Consider the following 21,105-nt stretch of genomic DNA (forward strand, 5'->3'; position numbering starts at 1 on the left):
TTTTTTTTTTTTTTTTTTTTTTTTTTTTTTTTTTTTTTTTGTCTTTTGTCTTTTTCCGTGTCCGGCAACGGATCGCAACCCTCAGTGTTGCCCCCGTACCAGACCGGGGACCGGCAACGGGATCGCAAGCCTCGGTGTTGCTCCCGCGCCTCGCTCAGCCAGTGAGCGGGAACCGGTCTGCATGTGGGATCCGAACCCTCGGGCGGGAGCGCTGCCGCGCTTCCCAAGTGGCACACTATCCAGTGCGCCACCGGGCCGGCCCTCTCACACTAGATTTTAACACTGAGAATAAGAGGTATAAACCATCACATCTTCAGGCATGAAACAGAGGTGCATGAGAAGTGGGGATGGGTCATCAGAGCTAATATTTACATATGCTCACTAGGAGCCAGCTAATCCTCTATGCACTTCACAGAGATGAACTTATTTAATCCTCAGATCAATTCCATGAGCTGCATACTAATACTATCCCCATTTGGCAGATAAGAACATGTAAGATCACACAGCTAGGCATGGTGGAGCCAGGAGTCTGGCGTGTGCGTCTACCACCACACCAGAGGGCCTGGCCAGTGAAGAACTGAGACTCAGGAGAATTTGACTCCTCGGCCTCAAGCCCACAGTGAAAACACAAGCACATGCAAGGCACCGACGTCCCACTGTGCTCTGCCCAGAAGGGGCACTCACACGTGTCCATGTGGTTATGGGATGTGGCCCAAAAGAAGTTCTAGTGGCCCTGGAGTTAGGTATACTCAATTGCACTACCAGGGCTGGGTTATTCTTCCTGCGCCTGCTTCAGGATGAGCCTCTAGTCAAGAGAGTCCTGTTAATCTCTGCTTTCTTCTCTTTCCTTTGAACAGATGTTTTAAGGAGAAGAACCAGGTTTCGGTAGAACAATTAGGCAGAACTTTTTACATTTGGTTAATACTTGCTACTTGCTACTCTGAATAGAACACCTCCAGGGGTGGGCAAACTATAACTGGTGGCTGAAGGCTGCCCACCACTTGTTTTTATAAAGTTTAACTAGAACACAGCCATGCTCATTCATTTACATACTTTTCATGGTCTGTGGCTGCTCTTGGGCTCCAACAGTGGAGGTGAACAGTTGCAACACAGCCTCATGGATCACAAAGCCTAAAATATTTATTATCTGGCCCTTTCCAGAAAAATTTTACCAATCCCTGTCCTAGGAGGTTCTGTGAACAAGTAGATTGGAAAATTCTGTTGTAAAGATCAAGAAGTTTGTAATTTCTCAGAAAGCACTGAAACACATGACAGAGAAAAAGGTATTTCATATCATATTTTTAACCTGGTGCACCCATCCTTAAGTGAGAAAGAATTTCAAATCACCTGGCTCTTACCCTTCATCTCCTGAGGCAAACTCCTTCTGACCAAGTGTCCCTGGCCCCCACGTCCGTCCCTTCTTCTTTGAAGCTCTCCTCTCCTCCTCCTCCCCTTCCTCCTTCGGGATGACTGAGCTCCGGCCCCAGGTTTTGCTGCTTTCACCTGGTGTCACTGTGAATAACAAAGATTGGATAAGATCTGGAAAATGGACAGACAGGCCCCCCACAAAACTAGCCTCTACCCCACCAGACACACACACACACACACACACACACACACACACACACACACACACACACACACGAGCTTCAGGGAAGTTAGGTCTTATTGAAAACTCTGTGCCCAAGTGGACCCTTCCAGGAAAGTAATGGAGTTTTCAGCCACCAATCATTAGCTCTCTCAAAGTACTAAACATAAAAAAACTTCCTAAATTTTCAGTCTGATGCAAAGCTGGAGCTCAGGTCAGGCAGACACCAGAGTTCCAAACAGATCTGACTTAAGGAACTTGTTCGTTGGGTGGAACTGGATGGTAGGGGAATGAGGAGGTGGGTGGGGAAAAAATATATAAGGGGTAAGGAAGACATGGAAGTGCCAAAATTTGGGGAAGAAAGCTGGAAAAGAATAAAATGGGGAATTTAAGGTAATGGAGAAGGAATTCAGGAGCTGGAGGAGAGGGGGAAGGAACAGGCTTACAGAAATAAAACAGATAAGACAGGAGGAACATTCTTCTGACACTGATTCCTTAGAGGAGGGGTTGAGACCCAGATGCCTCAGGGACTGGGCTTTTATGATAAATGAGTGAAGTGAGCCAGTTAACAAAAATGGGACTCAGGCAAAACATGGATCTTATGGAAACCACTGTCAGCTCCAGCTAATGGAGGCCACATGAAAAAGGGGACCCACTGATTTGACTTGATTTTTCAAGGAAAGCCAGAAATCCAGGATTTTTAAATGAAATCCCTCTACCTTTAAAATAGGGAAACTAACTCATTCACACATGCGCACACACACACACATATATTTTTAAGCAATTACTATAGTAAAAATAAAATTGGTCTAGAGTGGCCTATTATAAAGCACTTGGCAAGTTTTCTTGGGACCTACACTTTGCAAAAGCCCTTCTCTGGGAAGCATGGACAAAAGAATAACAGTGATGCCCCAGATATGGCAGAGAGTGTGTTAACTCCCCAGGCCAGGGGACCAACATGTATCTACATCACACACCAGTTTACAAACTGCTTTATAATTCACTAAAGATCCTGTCAGTACCCACAAGCCCTTTTGCTAATATCTGACTAAGAATAAAAGGTAAAGGAGGTAGGAATAAAGTTAGTGGAGAGAGACAAGGGGGAGGCTAAGGGTTTGCGTACATATGTGCATGTATATACACATTGTCGAGGAGAGGTGGCAGAAGTTATGGATGGAGCAAGCCTGGACCAGTCGGTGGCTGGACAGAGCAGGGGACACTGCCCCTGGTGTGTTCTGGCCCCAACTAATGTGGGAAACAGTCTCACACTGGATGGCTCGAAGGCGAGGAATGATGGTGGGGCTTGCAGGAGGACTGGCACGGCTGTTGATAAGGCTCTTCCTTTTATCCATGGTGGGGGAGGCCTGCACCGTGAACTTGTGCTGGAAATCTGCTTGGGGAAAGAGAAACACACAAGTATGCATTAGAATCTCCCCCAAATCAAATTAATATAAGAAATCTGATATTTCCTGGCAGGCCCGAGGTATAGGCCCTAGTTTCCTGGAAAGCTCTTTGTTCACCTGAAAACTGTTCTCTTGCAGAATCATCTCTTTTTCCCAAAGGGATATGGCAAGATGAATGCATGAAAAGATGAAAAATTCATTATCCCAGTGAACTTCATTAAACAGTTTTCATAAATAATATATATAGGTGGGGCAACTATATACTGTATAATTATACACAATGTATATAGGTGGAACAAGTATATATTTTTTAAAAGTGGGAAAAGTCTTTTTTTTTTTTTTCATCGTACATGTTTATGTAACAGTTTGTTGTTTCGATACACATATATATTGTATAATGATCTCAGAATAGTTAGCATATCTACCACCTAAACATTTATCACTTCTTTGTGGTTATAAAATTCAGGATCTTCTTTTCTAGCTATTGTCACCCCAGGGCACCAGGTTATTCTTCTTAACTGTAACTCTGTAACTTTGTAGCAGTGTACCAGCCCTTCCCTGGCCTTCCCTTCCACCTCTCTTTCCCTTCCTCTCATAAATACTTTTCTATTCTCTATTTCTCTTTTTTCCTCTCTTTTTATTTTATTTAATTGACCCATGATAACTGTATATATTTATGGAGTACAATGTGATATTTGGGTATATTCATACTGTGTGCAATGATCACATCAGGGTGCTTAGTAGATCCGCCACCTCAAACATTTGTCACTTTGTGTTAGGAACATTCAACATCATCTCGACTAGCTATTGGAAGATACACAGTACTTTGTCGTTATCTGTAGTCTCCCTACATTACTACAGAAACTTGGCTCCCATTCTTCCTATCTCTCTAGTATTTTGTATCCACTGACTACCCTCTCCCCACCCTTCCTTCCCCACCGCCCCACCAGTCTCTAGTAATCACTATTTTACTCTCTACTTCTATGAGATCAACTATTTTAGCTTTCACATAGGAGTGAAAACATGGTATTCTGTGACTGGCTTATTTCACTCAACATAATTTTCTACAAGCTCATCCATGTTGCTGTGAATGGCAGAATTTCATTCTTTTTATGGCTGAGTAGTATTCCACTGTTATATGTACCCAATCATCCATGGAAGGACATTTAGGTCGGTTCCAACTCTCTGCTATTGTGAATAGAGCCATGATGAACATGAGAGTGCAGGTGTCCCTTTGACATGATGGTTTCCATTCCTTTGGATATATACCCAGTAGTGGGATTACTGGATCATATGGAAGACCTATCTCTAGTTGTTTGAGAAATCTCCATACTGTTTTCCAAAGTGGCTGTACTAATTTACATCCCCACCAATAACGTATAAGAATTCCCTTTTCTTCGCATCCTTGCCAGCATTTGATATTTTCTGTCTTTTTGATAATAGCCATTCTAACAATGGTGAGAAAATACCTAATCATAGTTTTGATCTGCATTTCTTTTAGTGATGTTGAGCATTTTTTCATATGCCTGTTGGTCATTTGTACATCTTCTTTTGAAAAATGTCGATTCGGGGCCGGCCCGGTGGCGCACTGGAGAGTGCGCCGCTTGGGAGTGCGGCGGCGCTCCCGCCAAGGGTTCGGATCCCATGTGGAGACCGCGCTCACTGGCTGAGCGCGGTGCGGGCGCAACACCGAGGGTTGTGATCCTGTTGCCGGTCCCCGGTACGGGCGCGACACCGAGGGTTGCGATCCCATTACTGGTCAGTAAAAAAGACAAAAAGGAAAAAAAAAGAAAAATATCGATTCGGTTCCTTTGCCCATTTTTTGGTTTTGGGGTTTTTTTTTGGTGGCTGGATGGTACAGGGATCTGAACTCTTGACCTTAGTGTCATAACACTGTGCTCTAACCAACCAAGCTAACCAGACAGCCCTTTGCCCATTTTTTAATCAGATTATTTGTTTTCTTATTATTGAGTTGTTTTGAGTTCTCTGTATATTCTGGATATTAATCCCTTGTTGGATGTATAGTTTGTAAATATTTTCTCCCATTCTGTAGGTGGTCTTTTTGCTGTTGATTATTTACTTTGCTGTGTAGAAGCTTTTTAGTTTTATATAATCCCATCTGTTAATTTTTGCTTTTGTTCCTATGCTTCTGAAGCATTATTCATAAAGTCTTTGCCAAGTCCTATGTCCTGAAGTGTCTCCCCTAAGTTTTCTTCTAGAAGCTAAATAGTTTTGAGTCTTACATTTAAGTCTTTAATCCATTTTGAGTTGACTTTGGTATATGGTAAGAGTTAGGGGTCTAGTTTCACTCTTCTGCATAAGGATCTCCAATTTTCCCGGCACCATTTATTGAAGACTGTCCTTTCCACAATGTATGTTCTTGGTTTCTTTGTCAAAAATCATTTGGTTGGGGCCGACCCCGTGGCTCACTCGGGAGAGTGTGGCGCTGGGAGCGCCGAGGCCGCGGGTTTGGATCCTATATGGGGATGGCTGGTGCGCTCACTGGCTGAGCGTGGTGCGGGTGACACCAAGCCAAGGGTTACGATCCCCTTATCAGTCACAAAAAAAAAAAAAATCAGTTGGTTGTAGGTACATGGATTTATTTCTGAATTCTCTCTGTTCCATTGGTCTATGTGTCTGTTTTTGTGCCAATACCACGTTGTTTTGATACTATCACTTTGTTTTATATTTTGAAGTCAGGAAGTACGATGCCCCCCACTTTGCTCTTTTTGCTCAGGATTGCTTTGGCTATTCAGGGTCTCTTGTTATTCCATATAAATTTCTGAATTGCTGTTTCTATTTCTGTGAAGTAGGTCATTGATAGTCTGATGGGGACTGTATTGAATCTGCAGATCACTTTGGGTGCAATTACATATTGAGAGTAGCTTTTTAGTTCATGAGATCTTGTTGATTATTTTAGGAAATTTAACGTAAAATTCTCAGTTTCAGATAATCTATCAGTACACACCCTCTTTTCTCAGAGACCAAAGCAGAGAGACTGATGCTTCTCACTAAGTGTGGACACAGCAGGGTATTAAGGACTAGCCCTTGGTGGGAACCTAGGAAGTGAGGGAAATGGGACAAACAGCCCCAATTCTGACATGTGCCAAAGGCAGTATGGTACAGCATAAAGAAGGTAAAACAGCTCTGAATCTCTGAGTTTCAGTCTCCTTGTCTATCAAAGAGGTATAATAACTAGGTGCTTGCTTGTACCTAGGTCTCCCCACTAGACCATGACCTCCCTGCAGGTGGAAACTTTAGCTTTTATATCTGTATCCCCAGCATGCAACAATATACTGGCACACACTAGATGCTTGAGAAAGAGGTGCATAAAGACTGTGCTGTCTGGAAAAAAAAAAGTACCAATTAACAACTATAAAAATGTAACAACAACCAAGCTGGGGCCGCTGGAGCTCAGGGGAAGAGGAGGAGAGACCTACTGAGTTCATGAAGGTGGAGAAACCATGATGAGAGAAAGAAAAAACTGCTCAGAGCATTTCGGGCCACAGCCACTTTAAGTCTGGAACTGCTGAGTGCATGGAGCAGGAACCAGCAGAAGCCACAGCTGTGCGCTTCAAATAGAGTTGCTCGGAGGCATCAGGGGAAAAGAGGGCATTGGTGGCCCCCAGGACAGCAAGACCACTAATAGGGTTCCCGTGGACCCACACAGGAGCGAGGAGCCAAAACAGCTGAAAAAGGGAGCCATTCAGAGGCTGGTGAATCATCACAAGGGACCAGTGCAGGGCCTGTCCCATGGGAAGTGTTTGGAGCACAGGCAGTGGGGGAGATGGCCCCAATGGGAGAACACTGGGACACAGCAAGGACAGCCGATCTGCCCCCCAATCAGGACAGGACCACTCAGAGGAGACTGGTCAGGAATGTAGAATTGCACGAATCTTTGATGAAAAGATTCAGGCCCAGATCAGAGTTTCTACACAACCCAGGTGCACTGGGTCTCTGGAGAGCCAGAAGTACCTATAAGGTCAACCATTAAACCCTGAGCCACACAAAAAATCTTCCCTAGGGAAACAGCAGCAAAGAAGCAATTTAGCTCAACAACACAGATAAAGTACTGGTTCCCACAGGAAGTCCCCTGTTTTAGAAGTAAGCAAAGGACAAAAAATTAGTTCCAGTGCCTCAGGGCCCACCTGGGGGCCCAGGGTATGGAACCAGGGACTGGACCACCTGCCCACATCCAGGCACACCACCAGCACCAAGGAGCATGCCAAAAACATCACCTCCATGTGGGTGACCACCACAGCCACCACAATAACCACAGCTGCTGTGAAAGTGGCTAGATGTCACAACCAGCACACAGATGGGCTGCCAGCCACTAGAGTGCATTGACACAAGGAGAGTCACCAGAAGAGACCAAAGAAAAAAGAAGAGGATGTCTCTCTCCACAAAGCCCATTCCAGAGTGACAGAAGAAGCATCTGCTCTATGATAATATTGGGGGACCTGAACACACCTCTCAGCATTGGACAGATCATCTAGGCAACAAATCAACAGAGTAACCATTACTCTTTCAGAGGGAGAGAAGAAATCTATGGTTATCAGTGCTAGGAGGGGGAGGGAGAGGGGGATAGGGAGAGATTGGACAAGGGGCATAAAGAGTAAGTATGATTTGTAACAATATACGTACTAATAATATTGATTTGATCAACATATTTCAACATTGAATCCCAGAAATATAATCAATTATGATTCATTAAAAAAAAAAAAAGTGCAATAAAGAAGCCAGTAAACATATCCCATAGACCAATCATTCAATGGCCATTCAACTCTCTTGTTTGTCCTTAAGCCACCATCCTAGTGTTTAAAATCATCCACTACTGCTCCTATTATGCCATTTTTCCTTGGTGCCTTGTACTTCTAATAAGCTTGCTTCCCAGGGCCTTACAGACTCATAACACAATGAACATTTTTATCTACACAAACACACACTTGAGTACTCACGACCCTCCATGGGTATATCACAGACCACAAACGTTCTAATTTATATTTCATATTTCTTTGCACTTTCCCCAAGCCTGTAGTATCACAAATGTATCTTTATCCAGCCAATGCATTTCTGAAAGGCTATGTGTAAATCTTATCATGTACATTCTCATACATTAATCTTAATCTCAACTGCACTCAGGGAACTAATTACTTAAAGAACGCTCGAGATGAGGTATATTGCAGAGCCAAGATTTCTTGTCTCACACATGCACACCCTGGAATGTTTTTTCCCCAATTACATGCTTCCTTCTCCAGGTTTGCCTAAAGTGAGATGTGCCTGCGTGAGCTGCCATGCGTCTAGCAGCCTGGCCCATGCTAGTCTGTCTTCACTTCAAATTCTGTGTTTACTCACACTCAACAGTTGCCCTGGACTGGGGCAGACCTACAGCAAGCTAGTCTTTCCACTGAAGAGAATGGCCTATTTCAAACAGGTTCCATTTTGAGAGCCAGGGTCAGTCCCCGATCCCACACCCCCGGCCACGCCAGCTCCTTGCCCTGCTCCCACTTCCCAGCGGTCCCCAGCCACCTACCGGAGGGGAGGCTGATGCGGTTGCCATCCTTGAGCTTCAGCCGGCTCTTCCTGAACTTGCCCTTGCGTTTCTTCACCCGGGGCTTCTCCTGGCACAGCTGGTGGATGATGATGTTGAGCTCTCGTTCCAGGATGTCGATCTCCCGCTCCGCCAGCTCCTGCTCCCGACGCCGCAGCAGCTCCTCCTGGTTCTTCTGCTGCAGCGCAGCCCGCGTCAGCTCCTCCTCCCAGGTGCGCAGCTCCTACAGGCAGGCGGAACCGGCAGAGAGGAGTGTCTGGGGTGGGAGTTCCTGGAGGGATGGTGCTCCTGACAGCCTGGACAGCTCTCCTAGTGTAGTGGATTGAATTATGTCCCCCCAAAACTCCTTGAAGCTTGAATTGTGTCCCCACAAGTTCTACGTATTAGAAACTTAGCCCCCACTGTGACTGTTAAGAGGGTGGGAAATCCTATTACGGTCATTGAAAGGTGGAGCCTTGAAGAGGTGATTAGACTATAGGACCTGAAGTAGTGAATGGATTAAAAATGGTGGTCAGGGGTGTGGTTCCAAGGGCTTTAAAACAAGAGGAGAATTTGTCTTTCCCTCTCCCTCTGCTCTCTCTGCTTCCACCATCTTGCAATGTGAGACCCCTGAGTCACTGTCACCACCACCAGATGGACTTTGGACTTCCCAGCCTCAGAAACTGTAAGCAATAAATGTCATTTTTCTTTATAAATCACCAAGTTCCATGTATTTTGTTATAAGCAACAAAAAAGGTCTAAGACACCTAGGATGCTGGGTGGAGAGTCAGCTGGTAAATGAACACCTGACCACCTTGAATGGTGGAAAAAGGAAGGCTCAGAACAGTCATAATGCAGACAAAGCCAGAGAAGCTAAAGCTACAGCCAAGCCCCAGAGAAGTGGGCTGGAGGTTTCTAGTGCTCCTTAATTCTTGATTAAAATTGCTTGTGATTGAAAAACATAGTGTTTTGGTTGTTATATTTTTTTGTTTTTTGGTGGCTGGCTGGTACAGAAATTGAACCCTGGACTTTGGTGTTATCAGCACCATGCTCTAATCATGTGAACTAACTGGCCAGCCTTAGGGTTTTGGATACAAAATATAATCATGTATTTGAATTTTACAGATTTGGTTCTATTTAATTTTTTCTATTACATAAAGGATTTTTTAAAAAATCAGAGCCAACTTAGCATGATCTAGCTCAAAATGTGTCCAGTAAATGAATCACCCTCCAGGCAACATCTAATATTCAAATAAAAATAAATATACTTCCAGGGTGGCAGTTTGCAAGGTATGTGAAGCATGTCATCTAAATCTTTGTTCCCTTCTGAATGAATCCACTGAGGCAAGTGGCTTCAATTCTCACCTTATCTTAAAGGACAATGATCAGCTCTGGAAGGATTGTGGGAGCACAGCAAGGAGAAAGAGCATTTCCTGAGGTCCTTGCTAGGTGCTTGCTCTAGAACCAAACTTGCCTGCTGTTCTGTCATACACCCCTGAAACTAACTGCTCAATGAACACAGAAGATGTCACCCAGAGCAGCCCATGCCTCTGCAGCATCTTGAGGACAGCCACTCACACTGCTCGGGGGAGAGTTGAAACCAGAAAGCCAGAGGGCCCCATTTGGAATCCCATATTGTGACTCAAGAAAAGTTCCTTTTATCTTGCCCTGAGAATGGAGGTGAGAGCTACAGCAGGTGGGCAGAACCTCTTCCCTGCCTCCTCTTTCCCTCCTGTGTGAATTTATAAATGAGCCCAGCACTGAGATTCTGGGCAGAGGATGGGGGATATGGAATCAGAAATAGAAGAGAAAGGGCCGACCCGTGGCTCACTTGGGAGAGTGTGGTGCTGATAACACCAAGGCCACAGGTTCGGATCCCTGTATAGGGATGGCCGGTTAGCTCACTTAGGAGAGTGTGGTGCTGACAACACCAAGTCAAGGGTTAAGATCCCCTTACGGGTCATCTTTTAAAAAAAAAAAGGAAACAGAAGAGAAAATAGGAAGGAAAACAAAGCATGTATACACTATTTTAAAATCTGGAATCCTGGGCCGGCCCGTGGCTCACTCGGTAGAGTGCGGTGCTGATAACACCAAGGCCCGGGGTTCGGATCCCATACAGGGATGGCCGGTTCGCTCACTGGGTGAGCGTGGTGCTGACAACACCAAGTCAAGGGTTAAGATCCCCTTACCGGTCATCTTTTTAAAAAAATAAAATAAAAAAAAAATCTGGAATCCAAACTGTTAACAGTGGTTACCCTGGGCCTACGGCTGAAGTGGGGTGCAGGTGGAGAACTAAAACTTAAGAAGCCTTAATGTCAATAACCTGAGAGAACCACATCTAAAAAGCAGGACACTTCTTCAATAAAGTAGCCACAGCAACATTTCTGTGGTCGAAACTTAATTTCTCAGTGAAATACTGCACTATGAGAAGTTATTCTGGGCCAAAACAAAATAGTATAGAATGAGAACCAGGAGCTAGAAAAATGCATGCAAACACATAGGGGGGAAGCTGAGCAACAGGGAGAGAGCAGAAGAGAGAACAGAGACAAGGTATGGATAAAATATTCTGATGTTACGAACTTTTCATTCATACCCAAGAGCATGTCAAATTAGCCATAAAAGTGATAGAAAGGAGAGAAATGACAAGAGGATTAGCACCTTGAAAAGTACCTGGTACATGGCAGGTGCTCAGTAGTTGAATAACTATTGAGTCAACAAAAAAATGAATGAGAAACAATAGGGAGATATAGGACAATTTCATAACGCAATCCTTTATGGGAACATAGTTCATCATAAGTTCTCGAGAGTTGAACTCGAACTTTTGAACTTCTCCTTTTTTGATGAAATAAGCCTCAAACCAACTAACTGTTGTGGATGCTTCAAATCCTTGGTTCTCCTGTCCCACTACTTTTGTTCTCACCATCAGGAGAACAAAAACACATAGAATATGCATAAAAATTATTCCTGGTTGGTTGATTTAGCTGTTAAATGGAAAAGTTTAAAAAATTCAAGCTAATTTCAACTTTCCCAAGTCCTCATCTCCTTCATGCTGTTGTCTAAGAGATGGTTTGTGTCTAAGCCTCTTTCTTTATGGGAGCTCAAACCCCAGACTAGAGACTATCCATCCTCACAATACCTGGAAGCAGTAGGTTGAGCCAGCCTGAAGAATTAGCTGAATTACATGGCAAACCAGCACATTTGCAGAGTATACACACAATGTCCTGGAAGACCCTCAAATGTGGTAAATACGCTACTTGTGAAATGCCTTTTTGTGTTACACAGCATGCAAATAACATCCTCCATATACAGAATGACTTAACAGGAATCTCTCCAGAGAAAAATCTCATTATACATCTTACCCTCACTTGCCAAACCACAGGTCTTATAACAGAGAGGCACCATAGTATGGTGGTTAAGAGCAAGGACTCTGGAACAAACTGCCTGAATTCAGGTCCCAGCTCACCATCATTAACTATGTGGTCTTGGGCAAGTTAATATGGGCATCACATATAATATGGAGTTAACAGCACAGACATTATAGATGTAAGACAATTCTTGTTACATTAGCTTATTATTATTATCTTATTACAATTCATTTAAATTATAAGAGCATGGCACATAGGACACTTTCTACGAATGTTAGCTATTATGAGAATGGGTTTGACTTTTCCTAGTAACTACTTACTGACAAAATCCAACTTTCATTGTTCTAAGTGGGTGGTACCCTTATAATTTCATCAGTCAAAAAAAAGGCAAACAGGAGTCAGTGATTCGGCAATCAAAATAAATAGGAGCACTCTCTTGTAACCATTCTGTTCAACGGTCAATGCAGGTCCACCCATCAGGGTCCCTAAAGATTCATCATAAGCTCACTTCATTCCCTTGCAGAATGCTCACTGACTTGCCAAATAGGACTGCATTTAGGATTGCTATGTTCCATAAAAAGAACTGAATCTTTTCAAATCAGCCCCAGAAATTATTTTTTACTCATTTGTGTAGGGGAACAACAACAATATTACAAAGAATATAGGTTTTGGAATCAGAAGGCGCAGATTCGAGGTTCTGCTTTCCCACTTACTAGCTCTGTGACTTTAGACAAGTCACTGACTCTCAGCTCTGAGATGGAAATGACAACATCTGCCCTACACACTGGTGGCAGGAGCCACAAGATTTCTATAAGGATAAAAAGCTCTCATCAGACTTTTCAAATGAAAAAAGTGGGAAACTATAAAGTCATATATAATTTTAGCTGCTATAATATGGAGCCGCTATAGTGTAGAGTGAGAAGAGAAAAAAGAAATTAACCAAGTTTATGTGGACACCTCTCAATGCCCAAGTATCCCTATATCAAGTTAGCCTTCTGTAGAAGTCCACTGTAGAACCAAAAAATCTTTCTAGAACCCTCTCATATTCTCAGCTGGCAGGGTGAGACACCCACTGGTAAATGCCCAGTGGTGCTCCTCCGCCGGTTTGGACAATTAAGTAGATATTAAGCAAGAAGACAATCACATCAGAATCAGAGTGATCGGTCAGACTCAGTCCAGTGGCCCCAGTGGGGTCCACTAATCCAATGCATGCCTTTTTTTCTCTTTTTAATTTTCTTTTTTTTTTTTTTTACCTTTTCTTTGGCCCTGAGTTGGTCAAACATCTCCTGAATCTCATGTTTCCAGTCATCCTGCAGGCAGTGGAAGGAGTCCTTGGGCATTTCAAAGAAACCAGACTCCTCTATGGTAGTCAGCTGGTCCAGGATACTCGTGAAAGATGGTCGTGAATGGGGGTCAGGATTCCAGCAGTCTGAATGGAACATGTGAGTAAACAGACAGCATGAACAGACAGAGGCAAACAAAAGACTTAGGATATCACGTGACCTCACTGACCATAAAACTACCTCTCATGTCTCCCTCCAGAAACAGAGATTAGAATTTAGATAACCCCTGCTCTCTAATTATCTCCAAGTAGGGCTCAGGAGGTAAAGCAAGCTGCCCCCCACCACAATCATAAACAGTGAAACTAAAGACAAAATGCAGCATTCACCCAATTATGACTGTTAAGTACAAGAAAAGCAAGCCCAAAGACTTTTCTTGTGTAAAGTATTGCTAACATAATTTACCATGTTACTACAAGGCTCAAGTCCTGACAATGGGTAACCACACCCTGTGCCTCAATTTCCCCAAAATAAATAAGTTACCCTTCCCCCACCTCAATAGAATGATGAGGAGGCGAGGATACAAAGCATTAGAGTGGAAGTCAGGAAAAGTCTATCTGACCCCAGCTCAGCCACTAACTAATAGAGAGGCCACCCATACTTAACCTCTCTCAGCTCTGGATTTCTCACTAGCTGACTTTTAAAGTCACTTTCCTCTCAGATGTTCTTCATTTCTATATATAAGACACTCAGGGATCCTGAAATAAAAGCTGTTGTATGTTCTTATTTTGTGTTAAATAATACATCCATGCATCACTTAACGACTGGAATACATTCTGAGAAGCATGTAGTTAGGCGACTCCGTTATTGTGTGAACACTGAGTGCACTTACACAAACCTAGATGGTACAGCCTGCTACACACCCAGATTATTGTTCTGACCACCACCATTTACGTGGTCCGTCATTGACCAAAACGCCATTACGCAGCACCTGGCTGTATACTGAAGTGCTGGAGAGCAGGCTTTAGTTACCAAGTTAACGTCTACAGTCACTGGCGATGGACAGAGGGACCTGCTGCAGCTGGGTGTGGACATCATTTTGAGGTAGGTCTTCCCATTGCCCACAGGATTCCTCCTTGGTGACTAACATTTTATCTCCTCTTTCAGTAACTGATCTTGTAGAATTGGCCAAAATCTACCAAGTGCTCATAAGAAGGTAAACAAACTGTCTCCAGTCTTGTTCAGGACAGGGGTTACTTACCTTCCATGAGTTTGGCAAAAGGTTCAGGGCAAGTGGAAGGAATAGGAAGGGCGAGTTTGTTCATGGCCACTCCATAAGCTACCGCTAAGCCATCAATGCCTCGGAAGGGCACCTCGCCGGTCAGCAGCTCCCAAAGCAACACCCCATAGCTAAGGAGAGGAAGGAGACAGAAGCCACATAATAAACCACTGGTACAACCTCACTGAAATAGCTCATGAGGCTTTTCTGAGCATCTCACATTCGCCCCAACACAAAGAGAGACTAATGAAATAGACAATACTAATGCGATATAAGAGAGAAGCAATAAAACCTACTAGCTAAAAGCAAAACCTCTGGAGTCAAGCGTACTTGGTTTCAAAGTCTTGTTCCATAATTCCCTAGCTATGTGACCTTGGGCAAGTTCTACATCTCTCCAAGCCTCTAATTCCTCACCTGCTACCAGTCTCACAGAGCTATCACAAAATTAAATTAAATTAAATACTAGAGGGTTTAAATAAGTGCTCAATGGCCACAGCTATGTTGTTGTCGTCATCATTATTAATGAAATAACATGGGAAAAGAGGCAGCCTCACAAGTACAATTTTTTTCTATTTTAAAAAAGAACTTCAGCTTCTGACACAGACACATTTTTTAAGCTTTAGAAAGCAAAGAGCTGACCACTCAAAACAAAGTTTGCTCCTGTAAAAGATTTCTTTAATTGCCCACTTGGTTGAATAGATTCCTGCCCCAGATCAGCATGCAACAATCCCTAACAGAGACATTTGTCTAACTCAAAGGGAAAAGTTTCACCGGGGTAGACCACATCGGTCAAGCAGAGCAGTGTGTCAGCTGTGAGAACTTCACTGTGCCTGCCCTACCTTTGAAATCCACATAAAGAATTCTTCCTATGTTCTGTGAGTCAGAGAATGTAAAGAACAAAACTTAGAGGAAGAATTATTCTACCAATTCACAATCAGAACCAGGCAAAATCATGGTTTTGGAAGCAAAAACCTCCAATCCTTCTAAGAATAAGTCAGGACAAGAAATCATAAAGCTATCAACAGTCAGAAGAATGGCTCTCCTTATATTTTCAACACCAACCTCAAATTTCTTGTAATACTCATCAGTAGTCTGCAACCAGCAACAAAAATCATATTAATTTTTGAAAATAGCAATAAGCCCAGTATCCATTTATCACAATACCTTGTATGTGCAGAGTGCTAATGCACTTTACAATCATCATCTTGAATCCCTACAGCAAGCCTGCAAGGTAAGTATTATCATTTTGCAAATGAGGAGAGAAGGTTTTAGGTAGATAGAGTGACACATCCTGAGGGCATACATGAAGTACATCATGGTGGATCCTGGACCAACTTCTAGTGAATGGCCTCTCTAGAACGCACTTCTACCATTTCTCTGATTGGTAAACTCTAATTATCTCTCAAGATCCAACTCAAATTTCTTGCCATTTACCCATTCTTTCATTTTAAACATCTACTAAGTATGTGCTGTGTATCAAGCTCAATGCCAGGGATTAGGATACAGGATAAAAGACATCCACAAAGAGATTAGTGAGAGGTATAGAAAAGAAGACAACTACTAATTATCTCTCAAGATCCAACTCAAATTTCTTGCCATTTACTCATTCTTTCATTTTAAACATCTATTAAGTATGTGCTGTGTATCAAGCTCAATGCCAGGGATTGGGATACAGGATAAAAGACATCCACAAAGAGATTAGTGAGAGGTATAGAAAAGAAGACAACTAGAATATAGAATGATGAGTCACACAGAGATACTATGAGGACACAAAGGAGGGTCACTTAAGCCAGATAAGGATGATAGCAGAAGACAGCCCTTCTGCTCTCATCACTGCTAAATGAAGGAGGGGGGCCAGTGCTCCAGAGACAGGGAGGGGCATGCACTGAGACAAGCCGTCAAGGGCAGGGGCTTGCCCCAAAAGGATCCCAAGTGGTCTGGCATGGCTCCAAAGAATAATGTGCCAACCAATGTGGCAGGGCATCCAGGGGCCACATATGGACACTCAGAGTGGCCTGGCCAGTCTCTCTCCTTTGATAGTGGCTTACCATGATGAGGCCTCCAAATACTATCATTTTCTTTATGTAACTTGACAGGAAAAAAGCCTGGTAGACAGTTGCAGGTCTTGACTTATCTAGACAAGCAGTTGGATTTTAGTTGGATGCTGAAGGGAACAATGTCGGACACTTTAGGAAGCCTTCCCTGACATCCCCAGGTGTTACTTAGCCCTTGTTTGGGCTGCCATGTATGTATTTTAGCTGTTTGTTTAGCAGCCTGTGGGCTCCTTCCTAAAGGACGGGGACAGTAGTTTTTAATCTTTGCATTCTCAGGGCCTAGCCCAGGCTCTGGTATGCAGTAGGGATTCATACATAGTGAGTTGGTGGGTGGGTATGGGAATCAGTGCATGGTCAGATGGTCCTGCAGGCTGTTACTGTTACTCTTACTTTAAAGTAAGCCTTGAACACCATCAAGAATTGTATTAATACACTTCCTGATAACCTTTAATGTGACTTATCCAGAGAGCAGTCATGCTGGGCAGCTTCTACCATGTGACCTCTAAGAACCCTCAGCACTGCTGACCAGATTCCTAGCTTAGAGCCACTCTTGTCCTCCACTTATTTACTGACCTAACAACATACCTACTAACCTGGCAATGTGTTCATGCTACATTTCATTCAAAAAGCAGCTTACAAAGCAGAATGATCGCCTCTTAAGGGGTTGGTAGATGAGCACATGAGTAGGAGTAAATATACCAAAATATCAATATATCGCTATGAGTGGGTTTAGGGTAATTTTCTTTTCTTCTCTTTTCTTTTTTGTTTATCTATACTTTATATATATATATGGAACATGTTTTGCTATTGTAATTTTAAAAATTTAAAATGATTAAGAAAATGCCTCCACCTCATTCCACATACAATAGGCAAGATGTCCTTCTGCGATGACACCCTCTGGCTGTAACCACTGCTCCCCTGCACAGCACAACCACAGGGAAAGACTTCAGCAACTGCTCTTCCTGAGGAAGTCCCCAATCCAAGCAGACTGGGTAATTTATGTAGCTGAGGACCCAGGCCACCATCATCTCATCCTCCATCACGTGTGTGGAGGAGACCCGCAGAACAATACCCGAGGAACAGGAAGACAAACTCAGTTGGCCCTGGGCACTGGCCATGGCAGAGGCCCAGAGATCTCAGGCCCTGGATGCGTTCCAGCAGGGAAGAAGAGAAGTGGGGACTCAGACTCAGGCTGGTACCTGGCACAGAGTAAGCATTCAACATTTCTTGAATAAACAAATGAATAAACAAATCACAAGTCAATTTGGGAACCAGCATTGCACCAAGTTCCTAGGCATGCTTCAGCCCTCTCTGGGATATCCTGCTGGCTCCCAGGTATGGAAGGCCAATCATCCTGGAAGAGGTAGCCCAAAGTTCAGGAACAGAGAATATAGATGGTAACAGCTATAGCACAGACTTTCAAGTGACACATATCTAGTTTTAACTACAGCTTTATATCTACCTGGGGGAACTTAGGCATATGACAAACCATCTGAGCCTCAGTCACCTCATCTGTAAAATGGGAATAACAACACCTACTTTTGGGAATTCTTGTGAGGAATAAATGAGATGAAAGATGTACAGCATTTAGCATACAGCCTAGCTAGCCCTTAAGCATTCACAGGTGGTAAATATTGTTTCCAGTGTACAAGTAATGTTAGGAACACAATTTCCTATGGGAAAGGTGAGAGATCATTTGGAGTCACTTAGATAGGTAGGCTTGAGGAGGGAGGGATTAAAGTCCCATTTAATAGGTTCGATAAATTGTGTATTGAAGGAAATCCTCCAGCATGAAAGCTAAGGAAGCTGAAAGGGTGCAGGGTGACTTATGTTTTCAAACCACATTCATCAACCAAACTGGATCAGGAAGCTTAAGTGCTGGGAACAATTTTAAACGTGGGACCATATCCAAGATACTTCATCTAAAATGCTGCTGATTGGGGTTTACCTCCAAGCTATTCCCTTTACAGAGTAGGGTAATTTCATCAGATATCTCTCACCAGAAGTCTTCAAGCCTACTCTTAGGATCTGTAGTTGAAGGACAAGACCTGCAGGTTACTCTTGGAACAAGGATACTCTGGGTAAAAGTTGAAAGGTCCTGCCTTACTCCTTCCATGGAAGATAAACCCTTACAATGACATTGTGTTTCCATACCTACCATTTCTGTCACCATGAGAAGCTCTACATTAGGCATTCTTGCTTTCCTTTCCACTAAGAATGTGCCTGGATAACCTGAGGCAACTCTGTCCAAATCATCACCAGCAGAAACCTTTGGAGTTTGTGACAATAAAACCTGAGCAATTTCAAGGTCAGGCTGGGAGAAGAAGCCTAGCAGAAATATTGAAAGTAGAAAACAATCATGTAACAGAGAAGAAAGATAAAAGAAAGTTGAATGTGGCGAGTGGCTGATCGCCCCCCAAATCCCCTCTTCTCCTTCTTCCATAATAAGAGTTTCAGCTGGGCACAGAATGGTCCAGCTACAGCCTACATTTATCTGCCTCCCTTGGAGCCAGGTATGCCCACATAACCAAGTGCAGGCAATGGGGCACGCTCAGAGGAGATGTGTACAACTTCTGAACTATCTCCAAATTAAAGACAAGCTGCTTGCCTTTAAATCATAAGATCTCTTTTCTCTATTGAAGACTATAATACAGAAGTAACAATCACTTGGATTTAACCATTCAGACACAGACAATGCATTGAAAGAAGCTGAAAGAACCTGGGTTTCTGAATGATCTCACGGAACACAGCTGCCCTGCCAGCCTGGACTGTCTGGACTACTCCTTGAAAGACAAATACACATCTATTTTTTTTTTTTTTCTTCCTTTTTTGTCTTTTTTACTGACCGGTAACGGGATCGCAACCCTCGGTGTCGCGCCCGTACCGGGGACCGGCAACGGGATCGCAACCCTCAGTGTTGCGCCTGCACCGCGCTCAGCCAGTGAGCAGGAACCGGTCTCCACATGGGATCCGAACCCTCGGCAGGAGCGCCACCGCGCTCCCAAGTGGCGCACTCTCCAGTGTGCCACCGGGCCGGCCCAATACACGTCTATCTTATTCAAACTCCATATCTGTAGATCTCTTTAAAACAGCAGCTTAGCTTAATTAATATGATAATTAATCTCATTAGCATATGGTCAAAGAAAGTGTTAAATTGAAACATGAAACTGCTGTTTTTATAAATCAAAAACAGTTAAATATCAGTATACAGCTCAACCTAACAAGATCAGGTCAGATATTTAAAGGAAACAAAAACTCATTTCTTTTCATTAGCCACTTCACCCTGTAATTAATGTATGGAGAAATAAGATTCAACATACTGAAGCTACAAAACATCATTGAAAGAAATTAAAGGAGGCCTAACTAAGTAGAAAGATGTCCCATGTTCATGGACTAGAAGACATTATTAAGATGTCAATAGTTCTCAAAGAATTCTACAGATTTGATTCAATTCCTACCAAAATCCTAGCTACCTACTTTTCAGAAATTAACAAAATTTAAAATTGGGAGTATTTTCTTTATATTGTTAAGTTGAAAAAGTTCTTTATCTATTCTGGATACAATCCTAAGATTCATAAGGAAATGCAAGGGACTTACAGTGACCAAAACAATCTTAAAAAAGAAGAATAAAATCGAAGGACTCACACTTCCTCATTTCAAATTTACTACAAGCTACAGTAATCAAGAAAGTGTGGTGCCTGCATAAGAATAGATAAAAAGATCAATCGAGTAGAACTGAGAATCCAGAAATAAGCCCTTACATTTCTGCTAAATTGATTTTTGACAAAGATGAGCAGACAATTCATTAAGAAAAAAATAGTCTTTTCAATAAATGGTGTTGGGACAAATGAATAGCCACATGAAAGAAAAAAAGGTGGACCCTTACCTCAAACCACATATAAAAATTAAGTCAAAATGGATCAGAGACCTAAACATAAGCACTACAATTATAAAACTCTTAGAAAAAACATAGATATAAATCTTCATGACCTTGGATTAGGCAGTGGTTTCTTAGACATGACACCAAAAGCACAAGCAACAAAAGAAAAAATAGATAAACCGAACTTTATCAAAATTAAAAACACCATTAAGTAAGTAAAAAAACAATCCAAAGAATGGAAAAAAATATTTGCAAAGCACATATCTGATAAGGGACTTGTGTCCAGAATATATAAAGAACTCTTTCAACTCAACAATAAAAGGAAAATATCTCAATTTTTAAACAGGTAAAGAATTTGAACAGACATTTCTCCAGAGAAGATACACAAAAGGCCAGTGAGCACATGAAAAGATACTCAACATCATTCATTAGTTATTTAGGGAAATGCAAATCAAAACCACAATGAGATACCACTTCACACCCACTAGGATTGCTATTAAAAAAACCGAAACAAAACAGACAATAACAAGTGTTAAAAGGATGTAGAGAAAGTGGAACCCTCATACATTGCTAATGGGAATGAATGTAAAATGATGTAGCCGTGATGAAAAAGTTTGGTGGTCCCTCAAAAAGTTAAACAGAATTACCAAGTGACTCAGCAATTCCACACCTAGGTACATTCCCAAGAGAACTGGAAACATATGTTCACGCACAAGCTTGTACACC

At 42.7% G+C, this 21,105-nt stretch overlaps 1 protein-coding gene across 2 annotated transcripts in view; it reads right to left on the minus strand.

The window, feature by feature from the left end:
• MAP3K9 (mitogen-activated protein kinase kinase kinase 9) overlaps positions 1 to 21,105 on the minus strand; it is a 65,871-nt gene that overhangs the window by 8,532 nt on the left and 36,234 nt on the right. Inside the window, exons 3-7 of one of the 2 annotated variants that reach the window (XM_008570763.1) lie at positions 14,428 to 14,576; positions 13,140 to 13,315; positions 8,525 to 8,765; positions 2,856 to 2,978; positions 1,359 to 1,512 (exon numbers count right to left, since the gene is read on the minus strand). In XM_008570763.1, the coding sequence (XP_008568985.1) occupies positions 1,359 to 1,512; positions 2,856 to 2,978; positions 8,525 to 8,765; positions 13,140 to 13,315; positions 14,428 to 14,576 (843 nt within the window). Of the gene's footprint in view, positions 1 to 1,358; positions 1,513 to 2,711; positions 2,979 to 8,524; positions 8,766 to 13,139; positions 13,345 to 14,427; positions 14,577 to 21,105 lie in introns of those variants that run through there. The other variant, XM_008570762.1, reaches the window with a different exon arrangement.

The sequence above is a fragment of the Galeopterus variegatus genome, unplaced genomic scaffold (genome assembly GCF_000696425.1).
Source record: "Galeopterus variegatus unplaced genomic scaffold, G_variegatus-3.0.2 Scaffold627, whole genome shotgun sequence".
Classification (NCBI taxonomy): Eukaryota; Metazoa; Chordata; class Mammalia; order Dermoptera; family Cynocephalidae; genus Galeopterus; species Galeopterus variegatus.